At 39.6% G+C, this 24605-nt stretch overlaps 2 protein-coding genes across 2 annotated transcripts; one reads left to right on the plus strand and one right to left on the minus strand.

Moving 5' to 3' along the window:
• Positions 1-10157: 10157 nt before the first annotated feature.
• LOC308705537 (odorant receptor 131-2-like) lies at positions 10158-11126 on the plus strand (the record flags this gene model as incomplete). The annotated part of the gene is made up of 1 exon (XM_081390583.1): positions 10158-11126. The coding sequence occupies one exon, from the start codon at positions 10158-10160 to the stop codon at positions 11124-11126; it is 969 nt and encodes a 322-aa protein (XP_081246709.1).
• Positions 11127-11773: 647 nt separating this feature from the next.
• ppme1 (protein phosphatase methylesterase 1) lies at positions 11774-23792 on the minus strand. The gene is made up of 14 exons (XM_081390087.1): positions 23526-23792; positions 22006-22099; positions 21796-21888; positions 21374-21431; positions 21151-21202; positions 19263-19417; positions 18441-18531; positions 14979-15044; positions 14587-14713; positions 13118-13247; positions 12705-12749; positions 12554-12618; positions 12375-12442; positions 11774-12279 (listed from the first exon to the last, which is right to left on the minus strand). Coding segments are annotated over exons 1-14 (1128 nt in total). The 5' UTR covers positions 23609-23792; the 3' UTR covers positions 11774-12278.
• Between the last annotated feature and the right edge of the window lie 813 nt (positions 23793-24605).

Here is a 24605-nt window from a genome sequence, read left to right on the forward strand (position 1 = left end):
TTGTTCACCAAACTCTCAGATGAAATTATCTGGCAAAATATTTTTAAGACTGATATCTGGGTGAGTGATATATCTGTGCGTATTTTAACATAATATTTATTCATTTATATTAGAGCTTCACAATATATTGAAATTATTGAAGTATCGCAAATGTATATATATCGCAATATGCATATCGCAACAGCTTGCAATAACTGGGGTCATGATCAAAAGACAAAGAGAAAATCACTCACTGCTTTTGGCTGAATAACTTTTGTAGCTTTAATAAGAATCAGTATATTTAATTCATACAGTGAAAACTAAGCAGTGTTTATTTTTTTACATTTGATTATTCAGTTTCTGTTGTTAAATAAACCTAATGTAGGCCTATCTGAAACCCTGTGGTATACACTGATGTTAAAATAACACTTCTTATGCTACAGTATAACACTGCTGTTTACTTTCAGAAGTTGTAGGGATGTTTTCTCATCATAAAATGAATTTAATAATTTAAGTTTATTTTACACACTTTAAGCATTATTGTATCGCATATCGAATATCGCATTAATGAGTTATCGCATTTTTCTTCAATATCGTGCAGCCCTATTTTATATATGCATGTATTTATTCTTTTAATTTGTAATGCTTTCATTTTATCTACGTATATTCTAATATAGAAGCTATTATTGACAAGTTTCTACATGGGTGCTGAAATTACACTTGTATAAAAACAACTAATATTAAAATTAAAATAATTTTGGGAAAATAATAATGTCTCCTACCCAGTGACAGAAGGATAAACATAAAAAATAATATGTTAACACCTCACCAAGAATTCTATATAAATTTCCATATAATTATAATTAAATTATGCATTTGTACACTTTTGGACTGTTAAAGTAAGTCTTTAAGGCTTTTTGTATCTACAAACAACATTTATGTATAGTTCATTATGCATGTAAATAAACCACCCTTACAGTACATGAGCTTGTGTAATGTTTATTCAATTATTAAGAGATATACAGTGATCCTAGAAATAGTTCAGCATTAATTTGTTTGCTTGATCACAATATACTCTATGAACAAATGTATAATGTCCATTTGTTGCTTTTTATAAAGTATTTTTCTTCTATTATATCTCACATTTATTATCTTATTATATGTATATACAACTAAGAGACAGATTGCTCCTACCAGACCTATGACAAGAAGGGATGACAGCATTATCGCAGCAGAAAAGGGCTTACATTGCTTTTGCACATGTTTGGTTGTAAGGACTGTTAACATTGTGTGACGGACCCTGCATCCTTCAATGTAGGCTCGCTCATTTTAAATATGAATGCAGCTGAGATTTTCATGTAATTCTGGCATAATTGGGTGTATAAATAAATAAAAACATTTTATGATGGTACAATCTCCTACATAGTAGCCTAAGTATAATTTTTAAAGATACTTAAATCACTTTTTAGTACAACATTTGTGCAATCTGGCCTCAAAATTAAAGTGAAAGGCTTCAGTGAGCTTTGCTTCTATTTTTAAACGGGAACGAAGTTCTGCTTCTTGATGTTGTTGCTATGGGAGACGCCATCAGCGTGACCGGTGTCTGGAGCATGTGTAAACACACCAGTGTACAAAATCTTAACTTACTCCGTCTATGCGGGACAGGCCTCAGCCTAGAGCGCTAAGAGCAGAGCTGTAAGCGGGATACACAACATAGGATGCTTGAGTAGAGGGATGCTTGCAGACTGCTTAGTGCTTACCAAAATTTCGTTTACCCTGCATCAACCTTAAGGAAGTACCTGTGAAGCATTTAGCTCTAAAGGGACTATTCACCCAAAAATGAAAATTAAGTAAGTAAGTAAAACTTTATTGTCCCACGAAGGGAAATTTGTCTTGGGCCATCACCCATGCTGCCATCAGTATACAATTAACATACAACAAATTAACAAACCAGACAATATTAGTAATATAAATTGCGTAAGTTACAGCTCCATACCACCACTATTTAACATCTTTATAGACGCTGGGATAAATGAGTTTTTGAATCTGTTCAATCTGCAGCGAGGAACTCTAAACCTCCTCCCAGAAGGCAGCAACTCGTACTCTGTGTACACTGTTACAGGATATGCGACGGATCGCACACAATCTTTTTAGCTTGCGTTAAAGTAGCCTGTTCATAGAGAGTCTGCAATGATGTCTGTTCTTTCACTCCAATAATTTTCCAAGCAGTATGGATCATCCGTAACAGTTTAGTTCTACGTGCTACGGACAGATTACCAAACCAGACTATAATGTTATATCTAATTAAACTCTCGAAGACTGCCTGATAAAAAATTATCATAAACCTTTGATCCACACCATAAAGTCTAAGACGCCGTAAAAAGTGCAACCGTTGTTGTAGCTAATCTACTGCAAAGATTATCTACATGGATATTCCATGTCAGTAAATTATCCAAAGAGACACCAAGATATTTATGTGAAGGGACCTGTATGATGGTTTCACTGTGGATAATCACAGGCCTGTGATCACCAACTCCTCTGGGGTCGAACACCATTTCATTTGTCTTACTGACATTCAGAGCTAGGTGGTTATCCTCGCACCAATTCACAAACTGTTCAATCTCTGAAAGATATTCAGACAAGTCCTCTGTCTTCTTTAGTAAACCTAAAATTGCAGTATCATCTGAGAACTTAATGATGTGGTTATTAGAATAGCGCCTTCTGCAATCGTCTGTATACAAAGTAAACAAAACCGGTGAGCTAACACAGCCCTGAGGGGCTCCTGTGCTTAACGTTCTGAATTCAGATAGTGTACCATTAACGCTAACCTGCTGCCTGCGATTGGTCAAAAAAGAATAATACCATTTTATAATAAGTGGATTAACTTTAAAATCATTCAGTCTTGCAATTAAAAGATGTGGTTGCAACATATTAAAAGCTGAGCTAAAGTCTACAAATAAAAGACGTGCATACGCGCTAGGATCCTCTAAATGCCTATTTATATAATGTGTTATAGCTATAACAGCATCATCTGTACTTCTATTGCTCCTATAGGCAAACTGAAATTGGTCTGATAGACCACTCACGTCTGTTCTTACAAAATTAATCATAATTTACGAGGTAGCCCGGGTCGCAACAGAGCAGCGCCACCGGAAGCATGCCGCACCACCGCATTACCCCATGATTTACTCACCCTCAAGCCATCCTAGGTGTATATGCCATTCTTCAAAAAAAAAGTCCTGGCTCTTCCAAGCTTTGTAATGGCAGTGAATGGCCAATTATGTTTTGAAGTCCATAAAGTGCATCCATCCATGATTAAAGTGCTCCACACGGCTCTGGAGGGTTAATAAAGGCCTTCTGAAGCGAAGCGATGAGTTTGTGTAAGAAAAATATCCATATTTAAAACTTTATCGATTAAAATAACTTGCTTCGGACAGATGGCCAACGCAAGTCGACAAAAGAGTTAACACTTGACATGACGTTGACGATGCATGACGTCGATGATGGAGCAGCGTGCGTGAGCTTTGACGCCTCTCGCGGTTCAAACAAACAGGGCTGGTCAACAAACTCAAATTCCTTTGACATTTCTCTTAAAAAATTCTTGTTTTAGACTTCTAATTCGTGACTGGTGTTTCCGTGTTTTGCTCTATCCTCTGCGCTTCCGCATTCTGATTTAAGCCTGTTTTATACTTCTGCGTCAAACTCACGCCGTAGCTACGTCGTAGGCTGTGTGTAGCGCGCGTACCCTCCGGCGTACCCTGACGTGCACCTCTCCAAAAATGTAACAACGCGTCAACTCTATGCGGACACAAGCGCTGTGATTGGTCTGCTAGGACCCCTCCCTCGGGTTTCACATGCTCCCTCTGCAAGTGTAATTGCGCGTCAACGCGGACAACGACGCAGAAGTATAAATAGGTCCTAGCAGACCAATCACAGCGCTTGCGTCCGCGTAGAGTTGACGCGTTGTTACATTTTTGGAGAGGTGCACGTCAGGGTACGCCGAAGGGTACGCGCGCTACACACAGCCTACGACGTAGCTACGGCATAAAGCCTGTTTTATACTTCTGCGTCGGACCTACGCCGAAGCCTCTACGCTGTAGGCAACGCATTGGTTTTCATTTATACTTCTGCGTCGTTGTCCGCGTTGACGCGCAATTACACTTGCAGAGGGAGCATGTGAAACCCGAGGGAGGGGTTCTAGCAGACCAATCACAGCGCTTGTGTCTGCGTAGAGTTGACGCGTTGTTACATTTTTGGAGAGGTGCACGTCAGGGTACGCCGAAGGGTACGCGCGCTACACACAGCCTACGCCGTAGCTACGGCGTTAGTTCGACGCAGAAGTATAAAACAGGCTTTAGTTCGACGCATAAGTATAAATTGGGCTTTAAGGCTGATTTATACTTCTGCGTCGGACCTACGCCGGAGCCTCTACGCTGTAGGCAACGCGTTGGTTTTCATTTATACTTCTGCGTCGTTGTCCGCGTTGACGCGCGCAGAGGGAGCATGTGAAACCTGATGGAGCGGTCCTAGCAGACCAATCACAGCGCTTGCGTCCACGTAGAGTTGACGCGTTGTTACATTTTTGAAGAGGTGCACGTCAGGGTACGCCGAAGGGTACGCGCGCTACACACAGCCTACGACGTAGCTACGGCGTAAGTTCGACGCTGAAGTATAAATTGGGCTTTAGCCTTAAATCGATGCATACGGCCGTCTGCCAGAAGCTAGTTATTAGCTAGTTAGCTTATCGCTAATGTTCTTCTTCCTGCGTTGGATATCTTTGAAACGAGTCAACATTTTAACAACAGCCCTATATATTAAGTCACAATGATGCCACATTTATGATGGATATGTGCTCAACACTTTGCTCTTGTTTTTGTCTGGTTGTAGCCTACTTTTACCTTTACAGCAGCGACAGACCCTGGAAGCTTCGATGCACGAGATTTTCATGCAGATGTGGCAAACTTGTTTAATTTTTTTAAAATAAAGCAAAACCTTGTATCTTCTGTCTATGGTGCCATATCCAATAAAAACGAAGAGCAAGCTTGTTTTAATGCTGCGTTCCATTTACCAGAAATGTCACACCCGATCGAGGTGTTCCGAAGTATCATGTCCACAAATAGAGGTTGGGTAACTATACTGTGTGCACCACTGAGTTTATTGAGACACAGACAAATATAAGTGTTAATATATTTTACTACTGTTTCAGCCATACTGGATTCTGAAGTCGGGGTTGTTGTTGCACTGAGAAGGGTCTGACTGCAGAGCAGCAGAGCCACAGTTTCACCCCAGCAGACCAATCAGGGATGACTTTCCTAATGAATATCATGAGTATTCCCCTACCATCCTGGAAAAAAAAAAATATCGCGCCCCGGACGCGCGCGCGCAGCCCGCGCACTACCTTCAAACAACCATAGACAGTATATAAACAAACAACACGAGCGCTGTATTGCTCTCTCCCTCGCGCTGTCGCGCATATAGTAAAAGGTCGGAAGACCGATTGTGTTTTATAGATTAGTAGTTTGTTCATAAAGTGTTTGGTCATAAAGTGTTTGATTAGAAGTTCAGGAAATCTGAAACTGCGCATGCGCGGGTAAAACTGCTGGGGTGAAACTGCTGGGGTAAAACTGTGGCTCTGCGGCTCTGCAGACAGATATTATTGGTTGCACTTCCCTGTTCCCCAGTCGCAAATTCTACTTTGAGGAGGAGGCCTACTCTCATAATTCGCTTCATCGACACTTCTATATCTCACCAGCAGGGGGCGCAAAGAGAGACAAAACAAATTAAAGGGTTAGTTCACCCAAAAATGAAAATTCTGTCAGTAATTACTCACCTCATGTTGTTCCAACCATGTAAGTCTTTCGTTCATCTTCGGAACACAAATTAAGATATTTTTGATGAAATCTGACAGAATTCTGACTCTTCCATAGGCTTCCAGAGTGACCGAAACTCGCCGACCCAGAATAGTTATTAAAAACATCGTTAAAATAGTCCAAGTGACTCCAGTGGCTCAATCTTAAGTATATCAAGCGACGAGAATACTTTTTGTGCGCAAAAACAAACAAAAATACCGACTTTATTCCACTATTCAATTCCTTCTCTCTGGGCCTCGTAGTGTTTTTGCGTAGCGCGTCTGTGTTGCACGTCATCACGTAGGCTCACAATTGGCCGAAGCAGGTCATGTGTGTGATGCGTGATGACGTGCAACACAGACGCGCTACGCAAAAACACTACGAGGCCCAGAGAGAAGGAATTGAATAGTGGAATAAAGTCGGTATTTTTGTTTGTTTTTGCGCACAAAAAGTATTCTCGTCGCTTGATATACTTAAGATTGAGCCACTGGAGTCACTTGGACTATATTAACAATGTTTTTAATAACTATTCTGGGTCGGCGAGTTTCGGTCACTCTGGAAGCCTATGGAAGAGTCAGAATTCTGTCAGATTTCATCAAAAATATCTTAATTTGTGTTCCGAAGATGAACGAAAGACTTACATGGTTGGAACAACACGAGGGTGAGTAATTACTGACAGAATTTTCATTTTTGGGTGAACTAACCCTTTAACGAATTAAAATAAATTATTTTCACATAGCTATTATTAGCATTATGATACTAGTTTCCTCTGATAATTCTGCTTAAAAAAAATCACTTCAGAACGGTACTATCCCAGACAGCTAACAAAATGCTGTGACTGTGTCTAATCTCTTTCCAGCATATTAAACAAGCACTAACGTTACATGGTGATTGAGAGCTCTTCTCTTTAATCCCAGGTATTTAATTTTTTGTTTTATTTTTCTCATTGTACCGCGTATGTATGAAAAACAACGACGTGTTGACGTTTTTCACCCTGTTATTTAAGCAAAGTAAGGTACTCTGTTACCTATGGTATGATATGAAATAATAATTTAACATGTGCAATAATAATTTCGAAAAAATCAGTTTGTGTGTGTGTGTGTGTGTGTGTGTGACTTAATGCTATTTTTTTTATTATGCCATTTTTAAACATGTTCACTTTTAAAAGATAATAAGAGAACGATAGCCTGTTTACATTAAATTGTATGATTCTGTTGTTTTCAATTAAACTTATGTTTTAAGCTTTCATTTTATTTATACATATATTTTCTTTATACATTGTTATTTTCAACCTTTGTCTTGCTGCTGAAATAACACATAATCTGTTAAACTGTTAAACTCCTAAAAAAAGAATTATAATTGATGTGAAATTATGTTCTCTGACTGGGAGATGGCACACTCTTCTTGAGGTCTAATCCGAGCCCCAAACACATCATGTGAGCAAGAACGACATCGCGATGCTGTGCTGCTCTTTTGACTGCGCTAAAATCAACCAATCGCCGATGTAATTGAGCACACTGATGCCCTGGAGTCACAGAGTAGCCAGGGCTGCATCCATGCACTCCGTAAAGGTGCGTGGAGACAAGGTTATAAGCGGAAAGGAGGAACTCGATCAATACTGGTAAGCTTTGCCTCCAAAAGTGAACCTGAGAACTTCTTGTGTTCTGGCCAAACCTCGACTTGGAGATAAGCATCTTTTAAATCTATTGTCACAAACCAATCCAATCCACGGATTGAATTTGGGAGAAAATGAGTTTGAGCGTTAGCATCCTGATATCTGCAGAGTATGGTTCAGGCCAATCTAAAATTGAACTTCTTTTTGAAGTACCGGCTGTAAAAACCTGCCTCTCTCTCTGGAAGAGGTACATTTTCCATGGCCTCTTTTGCCAGAGGTGCAAAGTCCAGGTTCAAAAAGTAAAAGTCCTCCTCATTATTTTGTTCCAATCACCTGGATTTGCTAATTAGCGCAGTTTTTCAGCCAGGAGATCACCTGGCTGAGTTCATGGGTGGAATAAACATAAGGCAGGACTTTTACTTTCTGACCCCTGGATTTTACACCGCTGCCTTTTGCCAAGATAGACTGGAGGTCTTGTTTTAGAAATATCGTTGTTCTTGGTTCATCATTGTTTCTAATACCCCACTGAAGTGAGGTGGACGGGAGGCAAGCAGAAACGCCCGCAAAGAGCATCGCGGGAAGCCTGGTACACAATGTTGTGGTGTACCCTCCGCGAGAGGGCTCACCCCCAGGGTTTACACATCTCCTATATTGAGTTCCTGCCAAGACTAACTCTTATTTCAAAATGTATCCACATACATGCACTCAACAGAGATGCGGCTCCTGAAGACAAAGAAGCTGAAGACGTGCTTTTCATGTGTCTGTTTATGGTCTCGGTGACACACTTTCGTTCAGCCAAAAAACCTCTGTGGTAGCCATGAGCCTCACCAAAATAATATGTGACTTTTAAACAGCCTATCAATTATGTAGGCTAAAATAAGCCAACATAATATATTTCGTGTAGAGATTCCACATGGTAACCATAGTTACTGCTCAAATACTATAAATAAAGAAAAGTTTTTACTGTAAAATCATGAATCAAGAATTGTTCATATTATTTATTTGTGTGTGTGTGGTAAATATACACTCACCTAAAGGATTATTAGGAACACCTGTTCAATTTCTTATTAATGCAATTATCTAATCAACCAATCACATGGCAGTTGCTTCAGTGCATTTAGGGGTGTGGTCCTGGTCAAGACAATCTCCTGAACTCCAAACTGAATGTCAGAATGGGAAAGAAAGGTGATTTAAGCAATTTTGAGCGTGGCATGGTTGTTGGTGCCAGACGGGCCGGTCTGAGTATTTCACAATCTGCTCAGTTACTGGGATTTACACGCACAACCATTTCTAGGGTTTACAAAGAATGGTGTGAAAAGGGAAAAACATCCAGTATGCGGCAGTCCTGTGGGCGAAAATGCCTTGTTGATGCTAGTGGTCAGAGGAGAATGGGCCGACTGATTCAAGCTGATAGAAGAGCAACTTTGACTGAAATAACCACTCGTTACAACCGAGCTATGCAGCAAAGCATTTGTGAAGCCACAACACGCACAACCTTGAGGCGGATGGGCAACAACAGCAGAAGACCCCACCGGGTACCACTTATCTCCACTACAAATAGGAAAAAGAGGCTACAATTTGCACGAGCTCACCAAAATTGGACAGTTGAAGACTGGGAAAATGTTGCCTGGTCTCGATTTCTGTTGAGACATCCAGATGGTAGAGTCAGAATTTGGCGTAAACAGAATGAGAACATGGATCCATCATGCCTTGTTACCACTGTGCAGGCTGGTGGTGGTGGTGTAATGGTGTGGGGGATGTTTTCTTGGCACACTTTAGGCCCCTTAGTGCCAATTGGGCATCGTTTAAATGCCACGGCCTACCTGAGCATTGTTTCTGACCATGTCCATCCCTTTATGACCACCATGTACCCATCCTCTGATGGCTACTTCCAGCAGGATAATGCACCATGTCACAAAGCTCGAATCATTTCAAATTGGTTTCTTGAACATGACAATGAGTTCACTGTACTAAAATGGCCCCCACAGTCACCAGATCTCAACCCAATAGAGCATCTTTGGGATGTGGTGGAACGGGAGCTTCGTGCCCTGGATGTGCAGCCCACAAGTCTCCATCAACTGCAAGATGCTATCCTATCAATATGGGCCAACATTTCTAAAGAATGCTTTCAGCACCTTGTTGAATTAATGCCACATAGAATTAAGGCAGTTCTGAAGGCGAAAGGGGGTCAAACACAGTATTAGTATGGTGTTCCTAATAATCCTTTAGGTGAGTATAAAACCACAATGTTAAATACTTTTCACTCATATTCTTTTGATATTAGAGTAAATTTTTTTCGATATTAAAAAATTAGAAAGAGTTTGTTTTCAATAGTGGTCTCTGATTCTTTGGCCCCACTTTTAATTCTTAAAATGACACCCACACATGTCTTTCTATCTCTCTTTTGCTCCCTCCCTCTCGAACACCCAGTGGCATGTACGGCATACCCATGTGGTTCAATCTGCGAAGCTTCAACATCTATATAATATGAGGAGCAGAATTGTTTGTGGAATCTGCAGCTTTAGCAGATGAAAGGTTGATGCTTCACTGAAAGGCAACACCTCTGTGTCTAAGGTATGTTGCAAACTTGTTAAAATTTAATTTTTAAAGATGCCACTCAAATTTAATAGCTATCAGTACAGTTGCATGATTCACACTGTAAACTTGCTCTAATTAATCTTGTTTTTCTGTTTTTGTTCCTTGTATTTCAGCTTATGGCGGGGTCCAATGGCACAGCTGGGGATGTTTCATTCATTTATCAGCAAATCTTTAAGGTAGACATGGATGCTGGGCCCAGTACTAAAATTTCAGTGATTTTGTTCATATCCCTGTTCTTCTTTTTTGTAAACTGTGTGATGCTCTTTGCTCTAGGAAGCAAGCGCGTGTTCCATGAGACGCCGCGCTACATTCTTTTTGGTCACATGCTTATGAATGACTCTGTGCTTTTGCTGATCACAACTACCATGTACACTATGGGAACATTTTACCTTCAAGTAAGCAGAACCGTCTGCACTTTATTAGTAGTGATCTCCTACTGCACTTTCCGTAACGCTCCTCTGACTCTCGCACTGATGTCTCTGGAGCGGTACGTGGCAATCTGCTTCCCTCTGAGACACTGCAACATTGCCACACCAAAAAGGACTGGAATCGCCTTAGGAATCATGTGGTTCCTTAGTTCTATAAATATTATAACTGACATTATTTTTGTTTTAATCGTCAACCCCAGTTTATTTGTAGAAGTTTTATTTTGCACACAAGAGAAATTGTTTCTATTCAAATGGCAGCTGGATAAAACTCAAGGGTTTGATGTTCTTTATTTTGTGTCGGTTGCAGTGATCATCATTTTCACATACATTAGCATTATGATCACAGCCAGGTCTGTTTCCTCGGATAAAGATTCAGCTAAAAAAGCCCTCAGAACGGTGCTGTTGCACTTGATTCAGCTGGGACTGTGTCTCACCTCTTTCCTCTACGCCACGATAAACAAAGCACTATACATGGTTACTGACAGCTCTTCTCTCTTCATAAATCTCAGATATCTAAATTTTCTTATTCTTCTTATGCTGCCACGTTGCCTGAGTCCTCTGATCTATGGTTTGAGAGATGAAGCCGTGTGGCCCTTGTTCAAATATTATTTCTGTTATCGTTCAGGCAAAGTAAGGCCCTCTGTTAATATACATTAACTGTATGTTACAAAAGATGATTTGAAAAAAGTTAACGTGCAATAATAATTTGAGCTTTGAGCTTGTATGAATGCCATATTTAAAAATGTTTGTCTGAGAAGGTCAATGGAACCATATACTTTTACATTAAATTAAAATTTCCTGTTTAAAATGAGTATACATGTTTTCTTTTCTAATACAGAAGATGATTTTTAAGTGGATTTTACATGTCTTACTGCTTAATGCATCCTCTGTTAATTGTTAACAAGCTCTTATAAGAATCTTTTATCATATATGCAGACAGCTTGTATTATGCACATATACACTTTGGACTGTTCAATGTGTGTGAAATAAAGCAATGTATTGAATTATTAACAGTATAAAAAGGTTAACATTTGTCTTACTGCAATATGAGAGTTTATCTTTATTATAAGCTAAATACAATATTTTTTGTACAAATTATTGTGCTTCTTGATATATTTTATTATGTTTATATATTAATTCTATCAATAAACTTATGAATTTGATTATGACTAATTTAGACATATTTCATTTTGCTTACATATGAAAGAAGTGTTCTCTCTGCCAATACTGTAAATTTTAAGGGTTACTCGTCTACTCATCAAGTTAAACTACTCATTAAAAGAACTGTCTCATACCTTTTTTTTCTGGGAAACAGGAACAGATTTTATTCACTACAAAGGCATAGAGTAAAAGATTGATTTTTACACCCTTGGAAAATCAATATTTATACCGAGCCCTAGAATGAATGAGCACAGACTGCGGAAATCTCTCTTTTTATTTTTCCCTTGAAATCGGCAAACCGACCAACACTTTGACCACAATATGATGCAATCATCCTAATTACAACAACAAACAAGCAAGGCATCAGAGGAAATGCAAAAGAAATCAGTTAAGGGGGAAATAAAAATGTAAATATACATAACGATTTTAAATTAAAGTATTATTGTATTATTATTTCCTGCCAAAGGAGCCATGAGCATTTTAATGACTACAGCAAAAACATACATAAAGTCATACAAAACTGAATATAATTTAAGAATGAGTTCGCAGAAAATGAGTCATCATGATTTTGGTTGTATTTTAATCCCCGGTGACAGCAGAGAGGGATGACAGCGCTGGATGAAGACTACGAGTGGAGGCTACACGTCGTCTGTTGAAGCAAACAACACACAGAAGACGACGGCAAGATTAGAAAACAAATCAAATATATGAATTATACGATTCAATCAACATTTGACTTCTTACCAGGGGAAATCCTCCTTGAATTCAGTGAACTTGTTACGGACCATGAATGTGGCTATAGCATCAGCTACCTGCAAAACGGCATAATAGTTCAGAAGAAACCAAATCAGTAAAAGACTACAGCAGAAACGAATATGTCCAAGTTTTCAATGACTGTGACACTATGATACAAACAGACGTACTTTTTCCGGGGCATCTTCATGAACAGCATGGCCACATTGTGGCAGAACCTGCATCTGAAACTTTCCTGTAATAATAATCAAAGAAGACATGAGGGATCTTCTGGTCACAGCAACGTGACTTGCCTGAAGAACAGGAATATCAATGCCTTACCTTGCATTTGCCCAATGGTAAGATCTTTATCAAGCCTGTCAACCCCTGTGGGAAACACATTATTACACATTAAAGTCACCATGTAATCAAATTGACAAGTCTTAATTTTTTATAGAATATTACAGTATTTTGTATTTCATGTGCCCTCGTAATATTTCATCAAAATAACTCCCCCTCCCTCTTGCAGCAACATCTCTTCTCTTCTCTGATGATGTGTTTACTGGCGTGAGGGCGGGGCAACCTGTCACTCACATGACATCACAGCAATGAACAAAATTAAGTCCCACCATACATTTTTCCTTGGTCAAGACGCCGTTTTACTGGAATATATGACACAATAGAGAAGAAAAGACAATCGCAACTTCTTTTTCATGCTGACTTTAAGAGATCTAAAATACACGTCTAAGCCTTACCAGCCAGCAGGAGGAGTTTTGGCACAGAGCAGCTGAGAAAGAGAGAAGACAATCCTTTAAACCAGCCCTCCCAGTACTTCTCTGTCTTTGAGAGTTCAATACGCCATGTGTACAGACATTCTTTCTTTATCTGCCAAATGGAAAAATCATCATTCAATCATTTGTACATAAAATAATCTTCATTACATAAATGCACAATAAAGTAAGGGATAATGTACACTGCCGTTCAAAAGTTTTGGGTCTGTAAGAGTTTTTGAGAGAAGTCTCTTATGCAAACCAAAACTGCATTTATTTGATCATAAATACAGTAAAACAGTAATACTGTGAAATATTATTACAATTTAAAATAACTATTTTATATTTTAATATATATTTCGAATTGTAATTTATTCCTGTGAAGACAAAGCTGAATTTTCCAGTAGCACCTCAATGCAGTACATGAGATCCGGGGGGCGGAGTTGGATCCAGATATAAGGGATGGAGATTGGTAGGTTTAGGGGTGGGTTTAGGGATTAAGGGGTGGAGATGGGTAGGTTTAGGGATCAGGGGGTGGAGATGGGTAGGTTTAGGGGTGGGTTTAGGGATCAGGGGGTGGAGACGGGTAGGTTTAGGGGTGGGTTTAGGGATTAAGGGGTGGAGATGGGTAGGTTTAGGGATCAGGGGGTGGAGATGGGTAGGTTTAGGGATCAGGGGGTGGAGATGGGTAGGTTTAGGGGTGGGTTTAGGGATCAGGGGGTGGAGACGGGTAGGTTTAGGGGTGGGTTTAGGGATTAAGGGGTGGAGATGGGTAGGTTTAGGGATCAGGGGGTGGAGATGGGTAGGTTTAGGGGTGGGTTTAGGGATCAGGGGGTGGAGATGGGTAGGTTTAGGGGTGGGTTTAGGGATCAGGGGGTGGAGACGGGTAGGTTTAGGGGTGGGTTTAGGGATTAAGGGGTGGAGACGGGTAGGTTTAGGGATCAGGGGGTGGAGACGGGTAGGTTTAGGTATATGTAAGGTGGGAGGAGTTGGATTTTATCCGACTCCTCCCCGTGGATTTCATGTTCCGCAGTGAGGACCATCTCGAATTTTCAGCATCATTACTCCAGTCTTTAGCGTCACATGAGCCTTCAGAAATCATTCTTATATGCTAAATTGGTGCTCAGATTGCATTTCTATTATTATCAATATAAAAATCAGTCGTGCGGTTTGTTGAAACCGTGATTTTCCAGGATTATTTGATGAATAGCAAGTTCAAAAGAACAGCATCTATTTTGAAATGGAAATCTTTTTCAACATTATAAGTGTATTTATTGTCATTTTTGATCAATTTAATTCATGCTTGCTGAATAAAAGTATTAATTTCTTAAAAAATAAAATAAAATAAACATCTACTGACCTCTTACTTTGAACTGTAGTATACAGTCAGCCAGTTATTCTTGCAAAATAAGCCCTGACAGGGTGATAAGATCAGAATTGAAATATTTTATTACCTCTTGGTCATCCTCTTTCTTCCTTTTATGGTTGGATTCACCTCCTTCTTCATCTTCCTCTTCTTCTTCAATAATGCCTTCACTGATGCTCTTGGAAACCCCTGGACTACTCAATGGCTCCTCGCATCTAAACATCCAAACACATCTGATCACAACATATACAATAACTAGATATTTCTACAAATTTACAACAATTCCTGGAGCTAGTTAAAGGGTTAATAAAAATGATTCTGTCATCATTTACTCACACTCAAGTTTTTCCAAACTTGTATGAGTTTCTTTCTTCTGCTGAACACAAAATAAGATATATTAAAGAATGTTGGTAACCTGAGAGATAGTAAATGATGACAGAATTTTCATTTTTAAGGGAACCCATACTAGGGAAGACTCACTTTTTCACCTGTCCAACCATGGACACTCGTGCAGACTCAATATTTCTTATCTGACCACTTTTCACACTGGTAAGGAAAAAAAAAACACAGTTACCAGTTGGGATACATGAGGCATACTGACCTCTACCATGTTTAGCAAACTAAAATAACTGTACTCTAAATATACTTGATAAACAATCTGGGCTGCATTTCTCAAAAGCATTGTGAGCCAAGTAGATCGTAGTAAAGCCCATTGGTGGCAATGGTTCTACGATCTACTCAGGCTTATGATGTTTTTGGGAAATGCAGATAAGATAATTTACAGTTTAGGCCTGGCTCTCAATTATTCTGTAATGTTGAATGGCTTCATGACTTATTTTATCCCCCCCAAAAAAATCCATGTAATAGAGGCATCAATATCAGCGACCTTCAATCAATGTATTTATTACAAAAATGCCTTTAAACAAATAATTAAAATGTAAAATGTTCAAAACACTGTCTTTATGTTGTTTTCAAATTATGTTTGGAGATTCCTTGTGAAAACGACAAATTTTAATATTTGGTGCGATTAATTACAGAAATCTGTGCAATTAATCGATTGACAGCCCTAGATTTTAAATATATTCCAGCACTAGATATTAGGGTGACCAGACGTCCCGAAAAATTCGGGACAGTCCCGAAATCTAAGCTGCTGTCCCGAATCCCGAATCCCGCTCTAATTGTCCCGAAAATTATACTGAAGCAAAATCTTAATCCCAAATCCCACCGAAAATTATACTGAAGCAAAATCTTAATCCCAAATCCCACCGAAAATTATACTGAAGCAAAATCTTAAATAGTTATTGTCTGATAAAACATAAAAAACTGTCCGTGGAGCGAGGTTGAGTCATCCTGCAGCCTGGCAACCAGCCCCCGCCGGCTGCTCATTGGCTGCAGCATCTTGTTTTTTTTTTTTTTTTTTAGATATACCGTAGGCGCGCATTAAGATATGCACTGATAAGCTAATTTTCATTCATGAAATTGACATGGCTGGTGGTGTACCGGAACCCCAACACGCTGCAAAAAAGCTAAAACGTCTTTGCAGGTACCGGGAGGAGTGGGTGGGCAGGTATCCATGGATTGCAAAAGCCCTACATGATGAAAGTAAAGCATTCTGCAAAGTGTGTAGGAAAGAGTTTGGTGTCTCTCACGGGGGGGAGGCAGATGTTAGGCTGCATGCTAGCAGCAAATTACACTGTACCAACACCGCGACAGTACAGACCAACACGTTGGTCTCGTCCTTCTTTAAGAAGCAGGATGATTCCATGTATAATAAAATAGCTGCTGCTGAGCTGACCTCCGTGTTCCACTGTGTGGCCCACCAACAATCATACAGATCGCTTGACTGTGCGATGAAGTTAACACCAAAACTGTACTCGGATTCGGGCATAGCTAAACTCGTTAGCTGCGGTCGCACAAAAGCTGAAGCACTGGTCACAAACGTCCTGGCACCCCTCGCATCTGACTTCTCCCAATGCCTCGAGTCAAAAGATATGTTCTTTTCCATTTCAACCGATGCCTCTAATAAAGGCAATGTGAAAACATTCCCGATCTCTGTGAGATTCTGGACTCCTGAGCAGGGCATCCAGAACAGAGTTCTTGATTTCTTTGAACAAGCAGCCGAGACCGCAGATGCCGTCACTGACACTTTACTGAATAAATTAAAGGAACACAAACTCAGCATCAATAATATCTCGGCTTACTCGGCTGACAATGCGGCAGTGAATTTCGGCAGAAAACACTCCATTTACCAAAATCTAAAAAAAATCAACAGCAAGATCCTTCCCGCAAACTGCCCAGCTCACATAATACACAATGCAGTAAAACGTGCCAGCAATGCACTGCAAATAGATGTGGAGACTATCGTCATAAAATCATTCAACCATTTCAGCTGTTCTGCGAAGAGAGTTTCCACCCTCAAAGAAATGTTTGAATTTGCTGACATGGAGTACCAAACACTGTTGCGTCACGTCCCGACACGCTGGTTGAGCCTGCACCCTGCAATTGACAGACTTGTCAACACCTGGCCAGCGGTGCGCAGCTACTTCTTGTCACTGGGACAGGAGGAGTGCCCCCGTGTCCTCTGGGATGCGCTCCAGGGTAACGAGCATGGAGAGGAAGATGAATGCAGCGAGCTGGAGGTCACACTCTTCTTCTTGCAAAACACTTTAAAGCTTTTCACTGGTGCTGTGCTGAGTCTTGAGAGTGACAGTCTCACCTCAGTTGAAGTATATACACTTATGAACGGCCTCCGAACCAAACTCCAGCAGCGCAAAAAAGATGCTTTTTTCGGAGCAAAAGTTGGCCGCGTCCTCCTCTCCTCCGTTAATCTTAGGGTTGACAGGCTCAAGAGAGAATTCACAAATTTTTATGATATCGCGGAGCAATACCTTGAGAAATGGTTCAACTTCTCAGAATCTGGGCACCTGTTCAACATCCAGTGTTTCAATCTTAAGGAAAAGCAAGAAATCAGCTACAGGGAATTAACGGCCGCTGTATCGGCCCTTCAGATGGATGATGAACTCGACCTGGATGAGCTCTACAACGAGAGCTGTGTTCTGAAAGAGATATTGCCTCATCTGGAAATACACAGTCACCCTGTAGGTGCGCTTTGGGCCCAAGCACTCAGGAGCACGTCTGCGTTCCCACAGTATGCCAAGCTACTGTCTTTCATTTTGAGCATCCCCGTGAGCAATGCTTACTCGGAACGAGTGTTTTCAATAATGAAAGGTGCCTGGACCGATGTGAGAAACAGGTGCTCATTTAACCTGGTCCGCAGCGAAATCAAAGTAAAAATGAATTTAATGATGACTTGTGCAGAGTTCCATAAATACATCCTGGGAAAGACGGGAGTGCTGGCAGCAGTGAAAAGCTCTGCAAAATATGCTGATGTCGAGCCTCCACAACCTCGGTAGGCTATATAGCTCAAGTGTGAATTAAAGTTATATTGTTTCTATTAATTTATCTAATTCATCTAGGCTATATGCACAAAGACAATACGACCTTTTTGTCCCCTTTTTGCTTTATAGAGTAGATGAAGAGAGCGCAAGTTGCAGCAGCCGTTAGGAAAGTGCAGGCAGAAGTCGCGTGAAGAAGTCAGACCGGTCGAGGGCGAGGCACCGTGTTCAAAATAATACTTCTATAGCCTGCTACGTATTAGGCTATCAATTTATATGCATATGTACTTGTTAATAAAAATATGATTGGTTCATTAACTTCAGTTTGAAGTATAAAAATAGCCTAACGTTAGGCTACTTCTATATTATATCAAATTATATGTATGTACTTATATTAATAAAAACATGATTGGTTCAGTCACTTTCGTTTGAAATTCATTATCTTTATTACCCCCCCCCCCCCCCCCCCCCCGTCCCGAATTTCAACCAATCTCATCTGGTCACCCTACTAGATATTACTTGTAACAACATACTCAAAACTATGTACCTCCATTCGATTGCGTTCTCCACAGATTTAAACGTTTTTGGTCGACCTCTCAGAAAGTTTTGCATGCTGTTCAAGGCATCCATTGCTGTACCTGAAGATTGAACCAACTAGCATTAACGCACACATAAATATAACACAAAGTCACAAATAATAAAACTGTATTGAAATCGATGACAAAACATACAGTGGTTTCATAATGATTTTTGTGAATACATCAATAACTGCAACTCTGAGATGTCAAAAGAGCGGAATATTTTTCAATGTATGCACTTGTAAATATTTTACTTTGTCTCTTGTCTTGAACTGTTTTTGTTTGTGTGGATTATGAAACAAGGTAAAACAGGGATGAGGGGTGAAAACTTGAGATGGTCCTCACTGCAGAACATGAAATCCAGGGGGAGGAGTTGGATCCAGATCCAACTCCTCCCACCTTAGATAAACCTACCCATCTCCAACCCCTGATCCCTAAACCTACCCATGTCCACCCCCTGATCCCTAAACCTACCCATCTCCACCCCAATCCCTAAACCCACCCCTAAACCCACCCATCTCCAACCCCTGATCCCTAAACCTACCCATGTCCACCCCCTGATCCCTAAACCCACCCCTAAACCTATCCATCACCACACCCTGATCCCTAAACCCACCCCTAAACCTACCCATCTCCACCCCGATCCCTAAACCCACCCCTAAACCTACCCATGTCCACCCCCTGATCCCTAAACCCACCCCTATACCTACCCATCTCCACCCCTTTGATCTGGATCCAACTCCGCCCCCTGGATCTTGTGTACTGCAGTGAGGTGCTACTGGAAAACTTACCTTCCACTACATCAATAACACAAAGGCCAAGCAGTGATGGGACATGATTGGATGCAGCCGTGTGAACTGCTATTGCTCCACCCATGCTGTGACCAATGATCATGATCGGAGGTGGGTTTTCACCATAAAGTGCCTCCACCACTTTTCCAATATCCCTGAGAAAAAAGTAACATTTCTAAATTTGAAGAAACATTTCTAAAGAATATTTTTACACAACAACGATGTACTAAAAACAGAAAAGTTTTTCCTTTGCCATACCAGGCTTAACACTTTGTAAAGACACTGCGTGCCTATAGACCAGGGGTGGGCAAACTACGGCCCGCGGGCCACATGCGGCCCGTTAGGCTTTTTAATCCGGCCCGTCGAGTGTTTAAAAAAATTGTCATTAGATCGCATTCATTTGGCCTTTTTCTTGCAATACTTTATATATATATATATTGCATTGCATATATTTGACAATCGGAATATCAGATATTTCATGCCATAGCTAACAAATGTAAAAAAGGAAAAATGACATAAAAGCAGATCATAATTCATTCAGCGCTGTTGTGGCTGCGGTGTGTCACGTAACAAGTAATGACGCGCGTCACCATGGAAACCAAACAGACAGCGCATAGACTTGTTGCGGGTTGCACGTTAATGTTTTTTCCTTTTTTGGAAACTCACAGAGAAAAAAATGTTTGGTGACCGCTTGAACACCTGTTTAGTTTTTCCTTTGTCTTCTATTTAGTTTCTTTGCTCCTCTGGATTTGTGGATGTATCCTGACTGATTCCGTTTAACGACCTTTATCGCCCGGCTATCGATTAACGTTACGCTCCCCTGTCTGACATGTACAGAACCTGGTTTTGTTCATTAAATGTTCTGATCTGCCTTTGCTTTTTATGTTTTATTTTATTATTCTTAAAATAAATTTGTATATTCATTTATTTCGTTTTTTTCCCCCACAAATGTATGACTTTTGGAAGTGCAAATTGATTGCCATATGCATTTTTAATAAAGTTGAATTAATGTAACCTTCTGTCATTTTTACTTTTCTAAGTGTAGCCTACACTTGCAGGTGTTTTGTTTCTAATTCACTGTTAGGCCCATTAAATAATAATAAGGATAAACAATATTTTAAAAGTAGGCCTATAGGCAATAATTATCTAACATCTGACTAATTAAAAATTAACCTCAAAACATAACATGCTAAATGGGGGATATCCAACAGTATTGTCATAATGTCTCTCTCAGTTGTTGAATTTCGGGCAGACGTTGCCACAACATAAATGTGTTTGCTCAGCCCGATCTCATGAAGCGAATACCACGAATTGTATTTGTAGTGCTTATGATACGCAGTTTTCGCGTGCATATGATACGCACTTTATGGCGTGTAATAGGCACGCACTCCGCACCCCTAATCCTGACCAAAGGGTTAACAGTGCGTAGCATGCATGCAAAAAAAAAAAAAAAAAAAAACCTTTTTGGCGTATAAATGGCACGAGAAATAAAATTTGTGGTATAGATACGCACTTTCATGAGATTTGTTTCAAAATCTGCTGGGCCGGCCCTCTGTCAAATTTTGAAACCCAGTGTGGCCCTTGAGCCAAAAAGTTTGCCCACCCCTGCTATAGACTGAACATGCAATGCACGATGTCACCGTTTTCAAAAATTAGCATTTTTTGTAGTTTACGCAGATGAGATAACGGTATCATTTTCAAAAAATTTTTCTTTGAAACCTGTTTTGAGTTTGCGTTTTCAGGCCCCCAAAACACCATTGTCGTGTAAATGAACTGCTAAAAAACATATGATTTTTTCCTGTTTTTAGGGCCATGTAAGCGGCTCCTAAATGTCGCAAAAACTTAATTTGTACAGACATTGAAAGGAGAGAAATAAGAACGTACTCACTTGGCCATTGTTTCAGCAGAGAGGTCGTCAGGGTTCTTTACTTTAGAATCACCTAAATTTTAAGAGAAAATGTGACATTTGAAAACAGGTTGATTAAATCATATATTTTGTGTTAATTGTATGTATGTTATTGACCTATGTGAAATCAAAGGTAAATGGTTTGTTATCAGCTAATTAACTAAAACAAGTAAGTTTTTTAAAATAAGAGTTTGAAATCCCTTACCATGTCCTCTGAGGTCCATAGCTGCAACCCTGCAGTTAATCCTACTGCATATAACAGACTGTAAATACAAACATCAGATAAATATCATTTATAATATTAGCAATTATTTGAATTAAATATTTTTGCTTCATATTTTTGTGTAATGTGCTAAAAAAAAAAAAATCTGATTTTTTTTGTAACAATATAAGAGTATTTACTGGGTACCAACAGGCCTAATTGTCCATGTTATGTATATTTATTTATAAGTAAATAAATATGCATATCTATACACACACTACTGTTACACGTGCCGTATATTAGGGCACAGAACAGAGCGCTTTTTTTCCACATCTGTCTCTTTATGATGTATATGATGTATCATAAAAACACAGACCTAAAAGTGACGTAGTGCGGTACGGCTTTGTGAGACGTAAGAAACTCACAGTGAACACAGCCCAGGACAGTGCAGAGTGACCTCCTCCATGAAGGAGCAACAGGACGGGACCATCAGAGCCACTGCTGTAAATTCTGAATGTGTACAGAGGAGTTAAGGAATATATTACGGAATAGAATGGATTATATTACATGAGGTTCGTGAAGGCCAATATTTCAACATTTTGCAAGAGTCTCCTCAACAATTAAGCAAAGGATATGTCTTTGCTGTTGTCATTTTCCACCTCCACATCCTCCATGGTTTCGAAGTACTGACTCCAGGATAGAGGAGTAAAATCTCGTTTTCTTCCGGGTCTGCATAGAGAGAGGGGAGAACAAAATACAGTCAGTGGCATCCATGTGTTCTTGTGGGGTCAAAGAAACCTAGTGGGGTCCCAGGTTAAATGACTGACCCAATGGATATAGAGGTCAAGGTGTGAAGATGAACATGTGATGGGAATTCTCATTTAAGCAAATTGGTTCTTTCGAACTGTTTTGCACCATTACGTAATAAGCTGCCATTTAAAGCCAGCATGAAACAGAAGATTTCATTGATTTGATTGTATATCCATGTGAAATGGCTTCTCGAACAAGAAGAATTGTATGGCGGGACTTCATTTTGTCCATCGGGAATTGATTGGATCTTTGTGGTTCGCTATTGCTGTGATGTCATGTGAGTGACAGGTTGTCCCGCCCTCACGCTCAATCTTCTAAAATCTGCTGAGAAATATAATAATAAATGCATGTCTAGCACAGTGAAGCATGGAGGAAGAGCGTCATTGTGTGGGGAGCCTTTTTAGTTGCTGGTATGAGCTACTTCACTGTGAAAAGTCATTACATGCTGTGGAGTACAGGAGAATATTGCAGAAAGGTTTGCTTCCCACAATTGAAAAGATGTTATCTAAAGAGGAATGATCAGATGTTATATCTCAACAAGACCTTGCTGCAAAGACAACCAAGAAGTGGCTTGAGAACAAATCCATCAAGCTCATGTTTTGGCCTGATGAGAGTCAGATTTAAACCCCTATAGAGATGATTTGGTCTCACTTTAAACACAAATGAACTGGGAGACATTTTTCAACAACTCGTGAACTGTTTGAAGCCATTAACATTAAGTGGAACAACACTTTATCTACAGTATTTGTGCAATTCTTGCTAATTTCCAGACCAGTGATTTGTGACTAAAATGGTTAACACCATTAAAAGTCCAATAAAGATTCTGCCATTTTTGGCTAACAAGCTAGGCCTTTTATGTTTTTTACCCAGGAGTGTAAAATCAAGTAAGTTAGCAAATTAAGTTCTAATATATTTTATTTTGTATCGTGTAGAAACATTCTTATCGCCCTCTCATTTGACCATAGTAATATACGTATGTCCGAAACAGGTTGTTGCGTTGTTGTTGATTTGAGAACCTTGAGCCGATTAAATTCGTTTATTGAACGATTCAGTCATCGCTAACGCGGTAGCTAACGTTAACTTAGACGATACACAGAACGCAAGAGGGACCGCAGTTGACCAGCAAAATTTAATCGTGGATGGATTTTAGACTTGCTTTTTATTTCGTGCGACAAATAGCCTATTGAAAACAGTTAAACTCATATAACCAATAGATCCCGAGAACAATTATGATTCGTCGTGACAGCTATCAGCTATCAACGATAATGTTGTTAAAACACCTTGTATGTAACGTTACCGATGTGCATATGATTATAATGAATGATATGATGAAGTGTAAACTCACCCCATTCTTATTTTAGATCCAGACTGCAAACCTGCCATTGGGGGTTTGGAGGCTAGCAAATTCAATTGCAACTGTTTCTCCATGGTGCGAGGAAAACAAAACCCTTTGAGCACGTAAAGCGTCTAGCCCTCTTTGCACCATACGATCCTCTTCTATAAACAGTACAGTTGTTCAATTTACACATTCACGATAAATCAGACTTGTTCAGCAGACAGGTACAGAAATCTATGTTCACACAAGTAGTCTCCGCCCACCAGTATTTTTGCCCAGAGTGCATTATGGGAAATGTAGTCATGCAATTGGGTTCTTAACGCTAACTCTGACGACAAAGCGCATGGAAAGAACTACAACTAACAGAAAACCAGTTTTGGTTCTTTTGCACGTAAACCACCCTGAAAAATATGACGTAATGCAATACAAAAGATGATGGATCATCATCATCAGATCAGCCCCCCCCCCCAAAAAAGGGGGTGAAAAAGGTCTCTTGTAATTGTTTATCGATTTCTGCAACTTTTCTGAAAGCCTTGACTACTATATCTTTAATGTAACCTCTGCTTTCTGGTGAAGACATTTTTTTTCACAAAAATAAATATTATCAATTGATGTTTTTTTACCCCTGTATTTACCCCAAATTTTCATATTCCTGAACAGGTAAAACATTATTTATTTTTTGGTTAGCTATGTCTCTCTCTCTCTCTCTCTCTCTCTCTCTCTCTCTCTCTCTCTCTCTCTATATATATATGGCAAAAAAAAAAAAAAACATCCTTTTTAATCATAAGTTTAATGTATTATTATGTATTCTTTTTTGTCTAGTTTTAAATCGTATCATTGTCTTTGTGAACCCTAAACTTAAAGCACTGGATTGTACATGCATTTGTTGAATATTGAAAACGTTTTGTAATGGTTGTTTGCAATCTAAATTTAAAAAGTGATTTGGACCAAGCATTATGTAAACTGAAAGATTTCTGTGAAGGTTTTTGACTTTGAAATCAGCATTTATGATTGTGAAAAGCTATGAGTAACAGCAGCAGTCGCAATAATAATGATTATGTTAAATATTTCCATTGGAGTGCATCAGAG

Source organism: Scardinius erythrophthalmus (genome assembly GCF_964197995.2).
Source record: "Scardinius erythrophthalmus genome assembly, chromosome: 17".
Classification (NCBI taxonomy): Eukaryota; Metazoa; Chordata; class Actinopteri; order Cypriniformes; family Leuciscidae; genus Scardinius; species Scardinius erythrophthalmus.